Raw genomic sequence first — 18010 nt, 5'->3', positions numbered from 1 at the left:
TACTGTGCAGGGTATTGTGTGGAGAAGAAAGGTAAATGACCCGAAGAATCACCAAAAGCTTTCCTCCACTTTCCCAGCAACCAGCGAATCAGGACAAAGTTTTGTAACTCTCCTTCAGCTGAAGAGAGAGAGGGGTCACAGAGAGAGAGGTAGAGAGAGAAAGAGCTTGAAATGAAATATGTGGGACTCACCGTGTTCGTTTTTCGGGCAGGTGTACCTGGAAAAGAAGGAAGCCCACAAGCAGTTCAACCGCGCAGTCTCCCCGCAGCCTCCCCCGACAGCCCCCACCACCACCACCTCCTCCTCCTCCCCTGACCCCAGCACCCCTCCTGCCCTGCCTCCGAGAGACGACCTCCCCCGCCCCCCGATACCGCCCCCCCGCACCCCTCGCCTCTCCAGTAAAGGGGAGGGAGGGGAGCGTCCACATTCCGGGGACCGGAGACCGGAGGGCGAGGCGAGGGAATCAAACCCACCGACCCCTCCCCCAAGGACTCCGGGTGGAGGGAGGGGGGTGGCGGTGGGCCCCCCTGTGAAGGCTGTGGAGTCCTACCAGATGAATGACACTCAGGATGAAGTCTTCTTCCTGCCCTCGGAGACCTTCCAGATCTCAGAACAGCAGCGTCAGATTCAACAGATGCGATTGGACGGCGCTGACCTCTTGAACTACGTCAAGGTCAGGTTGCTCTCTTCTTCTTCTTCTCTTTTTCGCGGCAGCTCTTGGTGTTTTGATTACTGAGTTGTGTTACTTTCATGCTGCTTATGATACCCTTTGGAATGCAGGGCAGAATGAAGAACTGCTTCTCTTGTTGGTTTTAGACCAGTCTGTGAATGGTACTCCAGGTGTGCTTGGTCTTTTAATGATTATCATCATGACTGAATTCATCTGTACAGTGCCTTTTCAGGTAAAACATTCCACTGTGCTGTACAGTGTCAAGATGCTGCTGCTGTCTGATTAATGCTGTCTCTTTATATCCCCGCTTAAGGTATCCACATAAACTTACACACATGCACACACACATGCAAGCACACAGGTGCTCACCACACAGGCTTGCACATATGCGTATCGGATGAGACGATAAACAGAGGTCCCATGTGCAGTACACACTTGGCTTACTGAAAAAGAACCCATGACAACGAGAGTGCTGTCCTCCAGCAGAATTCTGTAGAAGAAATCAACTCTGAGGGGTGAACAAATAAACATGCATGCACTCAAAGCCTGACTTGGCATGTTGGGTTATGTTGCTGGTCAGCCTTCTGCCTGGCAGATGTGTAGCGTATACATGGATTTGTCCAAAAATCAGTGACGCCTCATTAAGACAGTGAAACTGAAACTGCTCCGTGTCGCCAGGCAGGGGACCGGGAGGGGTTCATGGTGGAAGAACTGGAGATGGCCCTGCTGCAGAAGAAGAAGGAGGGGGGCCCAGCGGAGGCGCTGCGGTGGTTGCAAGGCGACTGGACCAAGCTAGTGCAGGTGGTTCGAGCCTCGGCCAAGAAGGAGGGCCAGCGTCTGGAGCACAATGATGTGGGCGACATCTCTGACCGCGAGGCCCGCACGGCGCTCTGTCAGACCAAGGGGGACACCGTGGCTGCCATCAAAGCCTGCGTGGCCCAGCGGAGAGAGCTGGTGAGTGGGTTCGGTGCTTCTGTTAGGTTTTCTGTTGGGAGCCACCGTGACAGAATCGGTGAGGCATTAGACTTCTGCTCTAGTGTTCACCAGTGATCAGGGTTTGAGTCCCTGTTTGGGCTTGGTGCTGTGTCCTGGGGAAAGGCACTGTACTCTGATGGTCCTCACTCCACCCAGGTGTCAATGGCATGGTGCTGTGTCCTGGGGAAAGGCACTTTACTCTGATGGTCCTCACTCCACCCAGGTGTCAATGGCATGGTGCTGTGTCCTGGGGAAAGGCACTGTACTCTGATGTTCCTCACTCCACCCAGGTGTCAATGGCATGGTGCTGTGTCCTGGGGAAAGGCACTTTACTCTGATGTTCCTCACTCCACCCAGGTGTCAATGGCATGGTGCTGTATCCTGGGGAAAGGCACTGTACTCTGATGTTCCTCACTCCACCCAGGTGTCAATGGCATGGTGCTGTGTCCTGGGGAAAGGCACTTTACTCTGATGGTCCTCACTCCACCCAGGTGTCAGTGGCATGGTGCTGTGTCCTGGGGAAAGGCACTTTACTCTGATGGTCCTCACTCCACCCAGGTGTCAATGGCATGGTGCTGTGTCCTGGGGAAAGGCACTGTACTCTGATGTTCCTCACTCCACCCAGGTGTCAATGGCATGGTGCTGTGTCCTGGGGAAAGGCACTTTACTCTGATGGTCCTCACTCCACCCAGGTGTCAATGGCATGGTGCTGTGTCCTGGGGAAAGGCACTTTACTCTGATGGTCCTCACTCCACCCAGGTGTCAATGGCATGGTGCTGTGTCCTGGGGAAAGGCACTTTACTCTGATGGTCCTCACTCCACCCAGGTGTCAATGGCATGGTGCTGTGTCCTGGGGAAAGGCACTTTACTCTGATGGTCCTCACTCCACCCAGGTGTCAATGGCATGGTGCTGTGTCCTGGGGAAAGGCACTTTACTCTGATGGTCCTCACTCCACCCAGGTGTCAATGGCATGGTGCTGTGTCCTGGGGAAAGGCACTTTACTCTGATGGTCCTCACTCCGCTCAGGTGTCAACTGATACCTGACTTGTATGGGGAAAGTTGAAATGGTAGAAGGGGGAAAAAAAAAAGATTGACGCTGGTATGTGAATAGAAAAGGTTGACTATACAGTATGTTGATGAATTTGTTGTTGGTGGTGTATTGCTGGGAAGGCTTGACTCCCAGGTGCGTTAATAATATGTTCATAAAATAGATTGATTCTCTACTCTGTTAATAACCATGTTAAGAAAAACCATTGACTTTTTTCAGGTGTGTTAATAGAAAAGATGTACTCTCTGGTTTGTTAATGAATATATTGATAAGTATGATTGACCCACCCTTTTATGTTAATAGAAAAGATTGACTCTTTGGTATGTTGATAGATAATATTATGATTGACTCTAGTCTACATGGTATGATAATAGATAAGATTGACTCCCTGGTATGTTGATAAAAATGATTGACTCTCCCTGGTTTTATGATAGAAAAGATTTACTCTCTTGTACATTGATAAAAATGATTGACTCTCCCTGGAATGATAATAGAAAAGATTTACTCTCTAGTACATTGATAAAAATGATTGACTCTCCCTGGAATGATAATAGACAAGATTTACTCTCTGGTACGTTGATAAAAATGATTGACTCTCCCTGGTATAATAGAAAAGATTTACTCTCTGGTATGTTGATAAAAACAATTGACTCTCCCTGGAATGATAATAGAAAAGATTTACTCTCTAGTACATTGATAAAAATGATTGACTCTCCCTGGAATGATAATAGAAAAGATTTACTCTCTGGTACATTGATAAAAATGATTGACTCTCCCTGGAATGATAATAGAAAAGATTTACTCTCTAGTACATTGATAAAAACAATTGACTCTCCCTGGAATGATAATAGAAAAGATTTACTCTCTGGTACATTGATAAAAATGATTGACTCTCCCTGGAATGATAATAGAAAAGATTTACTCTCTAGTACATTGATAAAAATGATTGACTCTCCCTGGAATGATAATAGAAAAGATTTACTCTCTAGTACATTGATAAAAATGATTGACTCTCCCTGGAATGATAATAGAAAAGATTCACTCTCTAGTACATTGATAAAAACAATTGACTCTCCCTGGAATGATAATAGAAAAGATTCACTCTCTAGTACATTGATAAAAATGATTGACTCTCCCTGGAATGATAATAGAAAAGATTCACTCTCTAGTACATTGATAAAAATGATTGACTCTCCCTGGAATGATAATAGAAAAGATTTACTCTCTAGTACATTGATAAAAATGATTGACTCTCCCTGGAATGATAATAGAAAAGATTTACTCTCTAGTACATTGATAAAAATGATTGACTTCCCCTGGTATGATAATAGAAAAGATTTACTCTCTGGTATGTTGATAAAAATGATTGACTTCCCCTGGTATGCTACTGGAAAACATTGACTGTCCCTGGTATGCTGATAGAAAAGATTGACTCTCTGGGATGTTAATAGAAAAGATTTACCCTTCCTGTTTTGTAGATAGAATTGATAGGTCGGATGGATATTTCTTGTAGCTTTGTGTCAGATTATTTGGTGTTTTCTTATTTTCTTCTCCATTTAAAAGAAAAGTGTGTGTGTATGTGTGTATGCCTTTTTCCCCCCCTTCATCTTGTTCATATTATACTTGTCCAAAAAAGTGGATAACTGCCAAGGAAGAGCTGCCTGTGTCCCAGCCTTCCTATGCTGAGCCCTAGACACAGTAGATACAAACTCACTTCTCAAGATGTAATAGACCAGGGGACGGATAGCCAGCCTTTCACCTTTAACCCTGTGTGAGGCAGTATGACCGCCTCTTGAACCCTAGACACAGTAAAATACAAACTCACTTCTCCCGATGTAAAAGACCAAGGGACGGCTAGTCAGCCTTTCACCTTTAACCTTGTGTGCGGCAGTACAGCCGCCTGAACCCCAGTTACTTAACCTTTCAACTGTGCAGCTGTACGGCCACCTCTTGGGCTATGGACACAGTAGATAACAAACTCACTGCCTCGATGTTAAAAGGTCACAAGACAGCCAGCTAACCTTTCACCTTTAACCCTGTGCAGCAGTATGGCCGCCTCTTGAGTCATAGACACAGTAGGTAACAAACTCTCTGCCCCCGATGTAAAAAGGCCACGAGACAGCCAGCTAACCTTTCACCTTTAACCCTGTGTAGCAGTATGGCTGCCTCTTGAGTCATAGACACAGTAGTAACAAACTCTCTGCCCCCGATGTAAAAAGGCCACGAGGCAGCCAGCTAACCTTTCACCTTTAACCCTGTGCAGCAGTATGGCCGCCTCTTGAGTCATAGACACAGTAGGCAACAAACTCACTGCCCCTGATGTAAAAAGGCCACGGGACGGCCAGCTAACCTTTCACCTTTAACCCTGTGTGTGGCAGTATGGCCGCCTGAACCCCAGCAGTGCCTATGCACGGGAGGAGGTGCTGCAGACCATGTTCCAGGCCCAGGGGGACGAGGACGCAGCCAGACACCTGCTGCACAGCGCTGTGCTGCAGCCGTTCCTGGAGCGCGTGTGGGCAGGCAGCGAGCGGGAGGAGGGGGGTGCGGCCAGCAGCACTCTGCTCCAGATGGCGATGTCGTCGGAGCGCGGCAACTGTCAGAGCGTGTCCACCAGCGTCATCGCCCACGCTGACTTCCAGCGAACTATCATGGATCGTAGTGTGGACAGGGAGGTGGGTGGCGGTGTGGGGGCTTCGCTCTGTGTGTGTGTGTGTGTGTGTGTGTGTGTGTGTCTGGGGCCTTTCACTCTGTGTGTGTCTGTGTGTGTGTGTTTTGGAGGTGTGTGTCTGATGGCGGGGGAGCGGGGGTGCGGGGGGGCTTAGCTCTCTCTGTCTGTGTGTCCACATTAATTGGAATGGAAACTGAACTGAACTGATATTACATTGAACTGAACTGAACTGACATTGAATCTAATAGAAATGGAATGGAACTGACATTGAATCTAATAGAAATGGAATAGAACTGACATTGAATCTGATAGAAATGGAATAGAACTGACATTGAATGGATTTGAACTGAATGGAATTGAAATGGCATTACATTGAATTGAACTGATGTTGAATTTAGATGCAATAGAAGTGACATTACATTGAAATTGAAACTGACATTACATTGAATTGAACTGACATTGAATCAATTCAAATTGAAATTGAAAGTGACATTGCATTAAATTGAACTGTTATTGAATCAATTTGAACTGACATTGAATTGAAATTGACATTACATTGAATCGATGTGAACTGACATTGAATTGAAATCGACATTACATTGAATCGATGTGAACTGAAATTGAACTGAAACTGACATTACATTGAATTGATTTGAACTGACGTTGAATTGAAACTGACATTACATTGCAATTGAAACAGACTTTACATTGAATGAAACTGAACACTGAATCAATTCAAACTGACGTTGAATTGAAACTGACATTGCATTGCAATTGAAACTGACATTATACTGACATTACATTGCAGTTGAAACTGACATAACATTAAATTGAAACTGACTTTACATTGAATTGAAGCTGAACATTGAATCGATTGGAACTGACATTGAATTGAAACTGACATTACGTTGAAATTGAAACTGACTTTACATTGAATTGAAGCTGAACATTGAATCTATTCAAACTGACATTGAATTGAAACTGACAGTACATTGAATTGAAACTGACTTGACACTGAATTGAAGCTGAACATTGAATTGATTGGAACTGGCATTGAATTAAAACTGACAGTACATTGAATTGAAACTGACATTACATTGAATTGAAGCTGAACATTGAATCACTTCGAACTGACATTGAATTAAAACTGACAGTACATTGAATTGAAACTGACTTGACATTGAATTGAAGCTGAACATTGAATTGATTCAAACTGACGTTGAATTAAAACTGAACATTGAATCGATTCAAACTGACATTGAATTGAAACTGACTTTACATTGAATTGAAGCTGAACTTTGAATCGATTGGAACTGACGTTGAATTGAAACTGACATTACATTGAAATTGAAACTGACTTGACATTGAATTGAAGCTGAACATTGAATCGATTCAAACTGACATTGAATTGAAACTGACATTACATTGAAATTGAAACTGACTTTAAATTGAATTGAAGCTGAACATTGAATCGATTCAAACTGACATTGAATTGAAACTGACATTACATTGAATTGAAACTGACATTACATTGAATTGAAACTGACATTACATTGAATTGAAGCTGAACATTGAATCGATTCAAACTGACATTGAATTGAAACTGACAGTACATTGAATTGAAACTGACAGTACATTGAAAGTGAAGCTGATATTACACTGAATTGAAGCTGAACATTGGATCGATCGGAACTGACGTTGAATTGAAACTGACATTACATTGAATTGAAACTGACTTTACACTGAATTGAAGCTGAACATTGAATCAATTGGAACTGACGTTGAATTGAAACTGACATTACATTGAATTGAAACTGACTTTACACTGAATTGAAGCTGAACATTGAATCAATTGGAACTGACGTTGAATTGAAACTGACATTACATTGAATTGAAACTGACTTTACACTGAATTGAAGCTGAACATTGAATCGATTGGAACTGACGTTGAATTGAAACTGACAGTACATTGAATTGAAACTGACTTGACATTGAATTGAAGCTGAACTTTGAATCGATTGGAACTGACGTTGAATTGAAACTGACAGTACATTGAAATTGAAACTGACTTGACATTGAATTGAAGCTGAACATTGAATCAGTTCAAACTGACATTGAATTGAAACTGACAGTACATTGAATTGAAACTGACTTGACATTGAACTGAAGCTGAACATTGAATTGATCGGAACTGACATTGAATGGAAACTGACATTACGTTGAAATTGAAACTGACTTGACATTGAATTGAAGCTGAACATTGAATCAGTTCAAACTGACATTGAATTGAAACTGACAGTACATTGAATTGAAACTGACATTACATTGAAATTGAAACTGACATTACACTGAATTGAAGCTGAACATTGAATCGATTGGAACTGACGTTGAATTGACCCCTCCAGCGGAGGATCCGGATGATCCTGGTGGAGGGCCAGCTGAAGAGCTGGGGTCGGGCGGAGATGGTCATCAAGCTGCTGGACATCGACCTGCCCCAGACCTACCCCCCGCCCCCCAACACCCCCTCCTCCTCCACAGCCACGGGAGGGGTGCAGGACGATGACAGTGCTCTCCCCTACACCCTGGAGGATGTGGTGGAGGCGGTGAGGAACTGTCGCGATCGGCAGTCGGCCCGGGTCTACCTGACCCAAGAGTGCTCCACCTGCTTCTCCAACTACCCCATGAGCAAGGTGGGGTGGGGGGGGAGGGGGTGTGTGTGTGTGTGTCCACCTGCTGTGTGTGTGTGTGAGTGTATTGCTAGTGTGTGAGTGGATGTGTGTGTGAGTGAGTGTGTTGCTAGTGTGTGAGTGGATGTGTGTGTGTGAGTGAGTGTATTGCTAGTGTGTGAGTGGATGTGTGTGTGAGTGTATTGCTAGTGTGTGGATGTGTGTGTGTGTGTGAGTGTATTACTAGTGTGTGTGTGGATGTGTGTGTGTGAGTGAGTGTATTGCTAGTATGTGGGTGGATGTGTGTGTGTGAGTGTATTGCTAGTGTGTGGATGTGTGTGTGTGTGTGTGTGTGAGTGTATTACTAGTGTGTGTGTGGATGTGTGTGAGTGTATTGCTAGTGTGTGTGTGGATGTGTGTGTGTGAGTGTATTGCTAGTGTGTGCGTAGATGTGTGTGTGTGTGTGTGAGTGTATTGCTAGTGTGTGTGTGGATGTGTGTGTGTGAGTGTATTGCTAGTGTGTGAGTGGAGGTGTGTGTGTGTGTGAGTGTATTGCTAGTGTGTGGGTGGATGTGTGTGTGTGAGTGTATTGCTAGTGTGTGGGTGGATGTGTGTGTGTGAGTGTATTGCTAGTGTGTGGATGTGTGTGTGAGTGTATTGCCAGTGTGTTGGTGGATGTGTGTGTGAGTGTATTGCTAGTGTGTGTGTGGATGTGTGTGTGTGAGTGTATTGCTAGTGTGTGTGTGGATGTGTGTGTATGTGTGAGTGTATTGCTAGTGTGTGTGTGTGTGTGTGTGAGTGTATTGTTAGTGTGTGGGTGGATGTGTGCATGTTTTGTGTGGATGTGACACTGTTTGTGTTGATGTGTTGGTGAGTAGGTGGATGTGTGTGTGTGTGTGTATGCATGTGTGTGAATGTATGTGTTGGTGGATGGGTTGATGTGTGTGTGTACGTGTGTGAGTGGATGGATGTATGTGTGTGTATGTGAATTTATGTGTAGGTGAGTAGGTGGATGTGTGTGTGTGTGTGCATGTGTGTCTGTGTGTGTGCATGTCATTAGAGACAGAAATATATCGTGAATTTCATTTTAAGCTGAATATTTCTTCTTCTTTTTTTCTTTTTTAATGTATGTATTTATGCCTTTTTGTTCTTATGCTTCAGTTTATGTGATTCTTGGTGAATGTATATGAACACACACAAAAGTTTTACCCTTTAGAGTGAATAATAATGTGTTATTATGTTGTATTGTAAGGTGGGTGTTGCCACACACACACACACACACATTCCACAACAACAATAAAGAAATATATGAAGAAATGGACAGTGAAGAAAAGAATGCTGATGTTGTCTATCTATCTCATTTACTACGTCAAGGACAGTGAAGAAAAGAATGCTGATTTTGTTTATCTACCTCATTTACTACGTCGAGGACAGTGAAGAAAAGAATGTTGATTTTGTTTATCTACCTCATTTACTATGTCAAGGACAGTGAAGAAAAGAATGCTGATGTTGTCTATCTATCTCATTTACTACGTCGAGGACAGTGAAGAAAAGAATGTTGATTTTGTTTATCTACCTCATTTACTACGTCGAGGACAGTGAAGAAAAGAATGTTGATTTTGTTTATCTATCTCATTTACTACGTCGAGGACAGTGAAGAAAAGAATGTTGATGTTGTTTATCTATCTCATTTACTACGTCGAGGACAGTGAAGAAAAGAATGTTGATGTTGTTTATCTATCTCATTTACTACGTCGAGGACAGTGAAGAAAAGAATGTTGATTTTGTCTATCTACCTCATTTACTACGTCGAGGACAGTGAAGAAAAGAATGTTGATGTTGTTTATCTATCTCATTTACTACGTCGAGGACAGTGAAGAAAAGAATGTTGATGTTGTTTATCTATCTCATTTACTACGTCGAGGACAGTGAAGAAAAGAATGTTGATGTTGTTTATCTATCTCATTTACTACGTCGAGGACAGTGAAGAAAAGAATGTTGATTTTGTTTATCTATCTCATTTACTACGTCGAGGACAGTGAAGAAAAGAATGTTGATTTTGTTTATCTATCTCATTTACTACGTCGAGGACAGTGAAGAAAAGAATGCTGATGTTGTCTATCTATCTCATTTACTACGTCAAGGACTGATCAGCTCGTTTGGGTCATACAAAAGGTCAGTCATCTACTATCTTTTTTTCAAAATTTAAATAGACAAAGAAAGGAGTCTGCATCAATGGGTCATAAGTATGTTAGTTAAATGTTATTTTAGGTAAAAAGATCCTCTTTTTTAGTTAACAGTTGATGTGCAGTGATGGCCAAGAGGTAACGCGTCCGCCTAGGAAGCGAGAGAATCTGAGTGCGCTGGTTCGAATCACGGCTCAGCTGCCGATATTTTCTCCCCCTCCACTAGACCTTGAGTGGTGGTCTGTGTGCTAGTCATTCGGATGAGACAATAAACCCAGGTCCCATGTGCAGCATGCACTTAGCGCACGTAAAAGAACCCACGGCAACAAAAGGGTTGTTCCTGGCAAAATTCTGTAGAAAAATCCACTTCGATAGGAAAAACAAATAAAACTACAAGCAGGAAAAAAATACAAAAAAATGGGTGGCGCTGTAGTATAGCAACGCGCTCTCCCTGGGGAGAGCAGCCCGAATTTCACACAGAGAAATCTGTTGTGATAAAAAGAAAGAAACCAGACAAGATGGCGTGGAGAGCCTTGGCCAAAGGAATGATTCAGCACTTGTAGCTTTTAGGGGCGTTTGATTGGCTGAGAGCGGACCGGGCAAGACGGCTGGTCTTTTCACTGTTAGCCGCGCGAAATTAGGCCAAGCAGAGCAAACCGATAGACCTAGTTTACATCAGTTTGACATGGTGAGTATATGTAACACCAAACATGGAGTATAATACAAACTCCTCCTACAAATACAAATGTGTAACTTGAACAGATCTGGCCACACGCTCTGTCGTCAACCTCACTGACACCTGAAGTGTTCTGTGTTTGTCAGATCCGCAACCTGAACTTCTGCCAGTGCAAGATGTGCCAGAACTGCCTGAAGCAGAACTTTGAGGTGGTGATCCGGGAGAAGCACGTCCGGCACTGGACCTGCCCCATCTGCAGTCAGCCGGACCTCAACAATGCAGACACTGCCTCCGAGTACCTCGGGTTCCTTGCCATGCTGGTAATCATATACTGCTGCTGCTGCCTCAGCTGCTGCTGTTGGTGATGCTGTTGTTGTTGATGTTGTTGCTGCTACTACTGCTGTTGCTACTGCTGTTGGTGATGCTGTTGTTGTTGATGTTGCTGCTACTGCTGCTGCTGCTGCTGTATGACAGTCATGTCTGACTATGACCATCAGAACAGCAGAGGAGGCAACTGCTGTTCCGACTATCTGGGCCAGAATTTGACTATAGTGGAGAGTGTCTTGCCCAAGTTACATCCCCACTCTCTCGGCCAAGAGGGGTTTTAACTCACTCGCTGCCATTGTCCGCATATGCGGACATCGTCGGAGAAAGCGTTGGATGCCAATGTCCGCATATGCGGACTTGGATTTTAAAAAGTCGTGCTGCCGGAGTGACGCGTCGGATGCGAAAATCAAAAGCAGATGTGATATCTTACGTCACCTCTGGTCAGCTTTTCATTCACACACGCTGCGTGTGTGTCGCGATAAGCTCAACCGCACTTGATAACAAAGCGTGCCCCCTGTCAGCTTTGTAAGTTGTTTGACAAGATGGCGTCACGGCGAAGTGTTCGACACGGTCGGAGAGGTGAAATGTTACTCAGCGTCGAAGATGCTTTGGAAATGATCCAAACTGAAGGCTCTGATGTCGAAGGAGATAATGTTGATTCTTCGGACAGTTAATTTGAACCAGATCCGATGAACTAGAAACAGATTCGGCCACTGAAGAGAGTGTTTACAATGGAGAGGAAAGTGAGGAACATGTGCCAGCAGATGAGACAGACACAGACGACGAAACCACTGAGGAAATGGACGATTTTGCAAGTGTTTTCACCAGTGATTGGACTGACAATTTTTCCTTTTTCCCTCTTGCACATCCCTTCACTGGCATACCAGGTTTGTCAGCTGACTGGCCAGTCAACACCCAGCCGGTTGAGTTTTTTTCTTTTCTCTTTGATTTTCATTATGTAGAGACAATATTTTTTCTTGTATGAGTGAATTTCAACTTTCTTCACCACCTGTTCATACTTCATTGCATGCACTAGGTCTTCAGTTCCTCAAATAGTGTTAGAATGTGATGTGGAACATGTTGGTGTACCTTTCTGATGGGTGCAAAAATGCTAAAAAAATACACTAAATATGGATACCGCGATCAACATCAAGACGGTGAGTAAATACTTTGATTTTTGCACACATATGGAACAACATTCCTTGCATACATATACTAAATATCAATTGTCTGGGTGTTTATTTGGTTTTTTTACAATTTTTTCCCCATCCTATACAAACCCTGGGTTTTCAGGGATTGGCAAGGGCAAAAACTCTTGGCATGGAGTGAGTTAAGACAGTCAGTGTTGGGATGTTTCCCAAAGGCCAGCTGGCCCCCAAGGCTGCAGCACTAAGAGCCGGTACAGTCCTGCCTCCTAGTTTAACACAAAAGACCAAGCTGTAAGTGAATTTCATTTGCAGTGGAGACAACTAGAAAATGTGATTATTGATACTCAGGCATAGCATGTGCATTGATTCCTTGGAATGGGACATTGACTGTACAGGGTGTAGTGCAAGTTTGTGTGTCTGTGTGTGTGTGTGTATGTATGTGTTTGAGAATCATGTCATATTTTGCAGCTGACAGGAGATGTATTAATTACGACAGATGGGTGATGAGCCATGTCATGTTTTGCAGCTGACGGATGTATGAACCATGTCATGTTTTGCAGCTGACGGATGTATGAACCGTGTCATGTTTTGCAGCTGATGGGTGCATGAACCGTGTCATGTTTTGCAGCTGACAGATGTATGAACCGTGTCGTGTTTTGCAGCTGACAGATGCATGAACCGTGTTATCTTTTGCAGCTTCAGACGCAAGTCGACCGAGAAGTGTACGAACTTTTTGAGACCAAAGTGCGAGACTGGCATCTCCAAAAGGATCCCAACTTTCGCTGGTGTGCACATGTGAGTCCACTTTGTCGACATTCCCAGCAGTCTCAGCTGTGTAATTGTGTGTGTGTGTAAGACGATTTTCATTTTATTATGGAATGTTCCAAAATTTGCAGTTCTTCAACATGAGTTAATTCTGAAGGAATATTTTGATTCTGAAATCAGTTTTTAAATTTGCAACTTATTGAAAGCAGGAGGAAAGTGGGGAAATTCATCTAAATGTGAATAATTACACATTTTACAAGTTGATACTGTCATTGTTCATCTGTTTAAGTCACAATTTTCATTGCTGTGATTGCTGTGTGTATTTAGATCTGGTGTATAATACCATTGAGGTGACTTTATGTCTTCCTTGTGGGGTCAAAGGATTAAATATTCTTGAGTATCGTCAGCTCTTTAATGTGTGTCAGTGAATACTGACTCCAAATAAGTAGGCTGGACACTGTTGATATTGTGTGTAAGGGTGTCTGTTGGTATGGTCACTGACCACTTCATCACAACTGCTGGTCAGTCAGTGTGTACATATATGTGTGTGTGTGTGTGTGTGTAAGTGTGTGTGTGTGTGAAACATGACTGAACAAGAGGAAACAAGTGATGAGCACTCAAAGGCAGCTGCTAGTGGGCTGTACCCAGGTAGACATCCTGTTGTGCAAGTGGCTCTGTGTCTGTAAAGAGCTTGGAACTTGGCCTCTGACCGAAGATAGGCGCTATTCAAGTATCATTAATAACAAGAAGAAGAAGAATTAGAATGATTACAGTGATAATAGTAATGACAATAATGATGATAATAATGACAGTGATGCTATCAACAACAATAATAAGAATGATAATAATATAATGTTAATAATAACAACAATGATAATGATGGTAACGGTAATGATAATAGTTTTATGTCCACAGTGCGGGAATGGTTTTATTGCCGATGAGCAGCAGTTGTGCATGGCGTGCCCCCACTGTCACGAAAAGACCTGCTACAGCTGCAAGAAACAGGTGGGTGGGGTGTGACAGTCAGTCGTGGTTAGACTATGACCATCAGTACAGCAGAGGAGCTTGTGGTTCCACTATTGTATTTGTTTGTATTTGTATTTATTTTTATCACATCAGATTTCTCTGTGTGAAATTCGGGCTGCTCTCCCCAGGGAGAGCGCGTCGCTACACAACAGCGCCACCCATTTTTTGTATTTTTTCCTGCGTGTAGTTTATCGTCTCATCTGAATGACTAGCATCCAGACCACCACTCAAGGTCTAGTGGAGGGGGAGAAAATATCGGCGGCTGAGCCGTGATTCGAACCAGCGGACTCAGATTCTCTCGCTTCCTAGGTGGACGCGTTACCTCTAGGCCATCACTCTACTATGACCATCAGTACAGCAGAGGAGCTCGTGGTTCCACTATGACCATCAGTACAGCAGAGGAGCTCGTGGTTCCACTGACCATCAGTACAGCAGAGGAGCTCGTGGTTCCGCTATGACCATCAGTACAGCAGAGGAGCTCGTGGTTCCACTATGACCATCAGTACAGCAGAGGAGCTAACTGCTGTCCTGACTATCTGGTTTAGAATTTGATTATAGGACAGTGTCTTGCCCAAGTTACATCCCCACTCTCTCCGCCAAGAGGGTTTTAGTACTGTCAGCATTTGGATAGTTCCCAAAGGCCAGCTAGCCCCCAAGGCTGCATCACTAAGAGCCAGTGCAGTTTTGCCTCCTAGTTTGAGAGTCATTGTCCTTCACAAAAGACTGAGCTGTAAAGGATTTCCCATTGACTGGAGAAACCATCGATAACACAGCTCTCACTTTGCTGTTGGACCAACTCTCTCTCTCTGTCTCTCTCGGTTTCCCCCTCTCTCTGTCTCTCTGTCTCTCTCTGTCTTTCTCCCCCTCTCTCTCTCTCTCTGTTGAGTGAATTGTGTGATGTGTTGATGGTGTGTTGAGTGAATTGTGTGACGTGTTGATGGTGTGTTGAGTGAATTATGTGACGTGTTGATGGTGTGTTGAATGAATTGTGTGATGTGTTGATGGTGTGTTCAGTGAATTGTGTGATGTGTTGATGGTGTGTTCAGTGAATTGTGTGACATGTTGATGGTGTGTTCTGTGAATTGTGTGACATGTTGATGGTGTGTTGAGTGAATTGTGTGACATGTTGATGGTATGTTGAGTGAATTGTGTGATGTGTTGATGGTGTGTTGAATGAATTGTGTGATGTGTTGATGGTGTGTTGAGTGAATTGTGTGATGTGTTGATGGTGTGTTCAGTGAATTGTGTGATGTGTTGATGGTGTGTTCTGTGAATTGTGTGACATGTTGATGGTGTGTTGAGTGAATTGTGTGATGTGTTGATGGTGTGTTGAGTGAATTGTGTGATGTGTTGATGGTGTGTTGAGTGAATTGTGTGATGTGTTGAGGGTGTGTTGAGTGAATTGTGTGACGTGTTGAGGGTGTGTTCTGTGAATTGTGTGATGTGTTGATGATGTGTTCTGTGAATTGTGTGATGTGTTGATGATGTGTTCTGTGAATTGTGTGATGTGTTGATGGTGTGTTGAGTGAATTGTGTGATGTGTTGATGGTGTGTTGAGTGAATTGTGTGATGTGTTGAGGGTGTGTTGAGTGAATTGTGTGATGTGTTGATGGTGTGTTGATGGTGTGTTCAATGAATTGTGTGATGTGTTGATGGTGTGTTCAGTGAATTGTGTGAGTGTGTTTGAATTGTGATGTTATTGTTGATGATGTGTGATGTTGATGATGTGTCTGGATTGTGTGATTGTTTATGGTGTTGAGTGAATTGTGTGATGTGTTGTTGATGGTTGTGTGATGTGTGTGTTCAGTGAATTGTGTGATGTGTTGATGGTGTGTTGATGGTGTGTTCAGTGGGAGGACCAGCACGAGGGGTTGACGTGTTCAGAGTTTGAACAGTGGAAGATTGACAACGACCCCAACAACCAGGCCGTGGGACTCGCACGCCACCTGGAGGAGAACGGCATCGGTACACACTCTCTGTCTCTCTGTCTGTCTGTCTCTTTGTGTTTGTATCTGTCTCTGTCTCTCTGTCTGTCACTTTCTCTGTGTCTGTCTGTCTGTGTGTGTGTGTTTGTGTCTGTCTGTCTCTGTCTCTCAGTCTGTGTGTGTGTGGGTGTATGCGTGTGTGTGTGTGTCTCTGTCTTTCTCTGTGTGTCGTATTGGTACACACACTTCCTCTGTCTGTTTCTGTCTTTCTGTGTATGTGTCTCTCTGTGTCTTTCCCTGTCTCTCTCTGTTTCTCTTTTTCCCTCTCTTTCTCTGTCTCTCAGTTTTTCTCTCTCTGTCTCTCTGTTTCCCCCTCTGTCTGTCTCTGTCTCTCTCTCTCTCTCTCTGTGTCTCTCAGTTCCTTCTCTATCTGTCTCTCTCTCTCTATTTTCCTCTATCTGTCTCTCACACAGTTTCCCTTTCTGTCTCTCTCAGTTTCACTCTCTCTCTCTGTCTTAGTTTGTTGTACTTTTGCATATTTTTTTGCGTAAACTATGACATATACTCTGGATTTGTGGCAATCCAAGGATGGTCTTAGGGTTTGGTTTCTTAATATGAATTACCCTCACAATAAATTAGCCAATATGTCGCACATTTTGACGAACTCGTTACCAGTGAAACAGTTTGATGGTGTTGAGCCGTCCTGTGTGCAGACTGCCCCAGCTGCAAGATGCGCTATGCCCTGGCCAAAGGGGGCTGTATGCACTTCAAGTGAAGTGTCCTCAGTTTAATGGTGTTGAGCCGTCCTGTGTGCAGACTGCCCCAGCTGCAAGATGCGCTATGCCCTGGCCAAAGGGGGCTGTATGCACTTCAAGTGTCCTCAGTGCGGCCACGAGTTCTGCAGCGGATGCTACCAGCCCTTCTATCAGCGAGGGGTAGGTCACATCTTGGCTGTCACCTGTTGGTGTGGTGCTCTGAATTCCAGTAGACAGGACATTTGGGTGCAAAGATTTTCTTTTGGTACTGCAGAGCTAATCTTAAGAGAAAATTAATGTAGTGTGTAAAAAGTCTCTTTTAATTACACATACTTAACCGTGACCCACTAGTGCAGACTCTGGCAGGGGTCTGATTCCTGTCCTGTGCAAACTACTACCCTCCTATGCGGAGAAAATGAAAGTAGCTACGGCTGATAACCTCCCGGAAGTAGGTTACTTCCCCTGTGCATCCCTGACTAGCAAAAAGTCTCTTTCATTTGGATTGAAATTCCACCAGTTCCTGAAGGTGTACAGCATACTAACTGGTTCATTCGAAAAATCAGAATATCCCAAATTTGTAAGTTTAAATTTATATAACTATTCAAACAGAATTGATGAATGGATATTATTTGGTGAATTGAGTAGGTGAATATGTTGCTGGATAATTATTGTACATGAAATAAATTCATTGTTTTTAGTCACCTGAAAGTATCCTTTTAGCCACAAAATTTCTCTTCTTTTTTTTCATTCTTTAAATAACAGAACATGTGTATACCTGTTTGTGTCAAAGTATATGTGCATGACTGCAAGGTTGCATTTGCATGATTGTGTATGTGGTAATTGAAAAGAAGTCAGGTTTAAGTCATGCACGCACACACACTCAGACATGTTAGATGCATGACCGTTTTTGTTTATTTTCCTTACCATCTAGGCAGCCATTCTCCATTTTCAGGGGTGTTCATGCTGGGTATGTTCTTCTTACCATAACCTATCGGGCGCTGACATGGATTAGAGGATCTTTAACATACGTATTTGATCTTCTGTGTGCGTATATACACGAAGGGGGTTCAGGCACTAGCAGGTCTGCACATATGCTGACCTGGGAGATTGGAAAAATCTCCACCTTTTACCCACCTGGCGCCGTAACCGAGATTCGAACCTGGGACCCTGTGAG

At 43.6% G+C, this 18010-nt stretch overlaps 1 protein-coding gene across 1 annotated transcript in view; it reads left to right on the top strand.

Annotated features, from left to right (window-relative positions):
• The window catches only part of LOC143285920 (uncharacterized), a 52689-nt gene that overhangs the window by 23860 nt on the left and 10819 nt on the right, over window positions 1-18010 (top strand). The window contains exons 9-17 of the mRNA XM_076593370.1: window positions 212-673; window positions 1349-1624; window positions 5073-5366; window positions 7768-8052; window positions 11037-11210; window positions 13062-13160; window positions 14046-14135; window positions 16007-16121; window positions 16898-17016. Coding sequence (XP_076449485.1) covers window positions 212-673; window positions 1349-1624; window positions 5073-5366; window positions 7768-8052; window positions 11037-11210; window positions 13062-13160; window positions 14046-14135; window positions 16007-16121; window positions 16898-17016 — 1914 coding nt within the window. The remainder of the gene's footprint in view (window positions 1-211; window positions 674-1348; window positions 1625-5072; window positions 5367-7767; window positions 8053-11036; window positions 11211-13061; window positions 13161-14045; window positions 14136-16006; window positions 16122-16897; window positions 17017-18010) is intronic.

This window comes from Babylonia areolata, chromosome 9 (assembly GCF_041734735.1).
Source record: "Babylonia areolata isolate BAREFJ2019XMU chromosome 9, ASM4173473v1, whole genome shotgun sequence".
NCBI lineage: Eukaryota > Metazoa > Mollusca > Gastropoda > Neogastropoda > Buccinidae > Babylonia > Babylonia areolata.
Note: the sequence above shows the minus strand (reverse complement) of the source record. Positions and strands in the feature narration are given on the sequence as shown.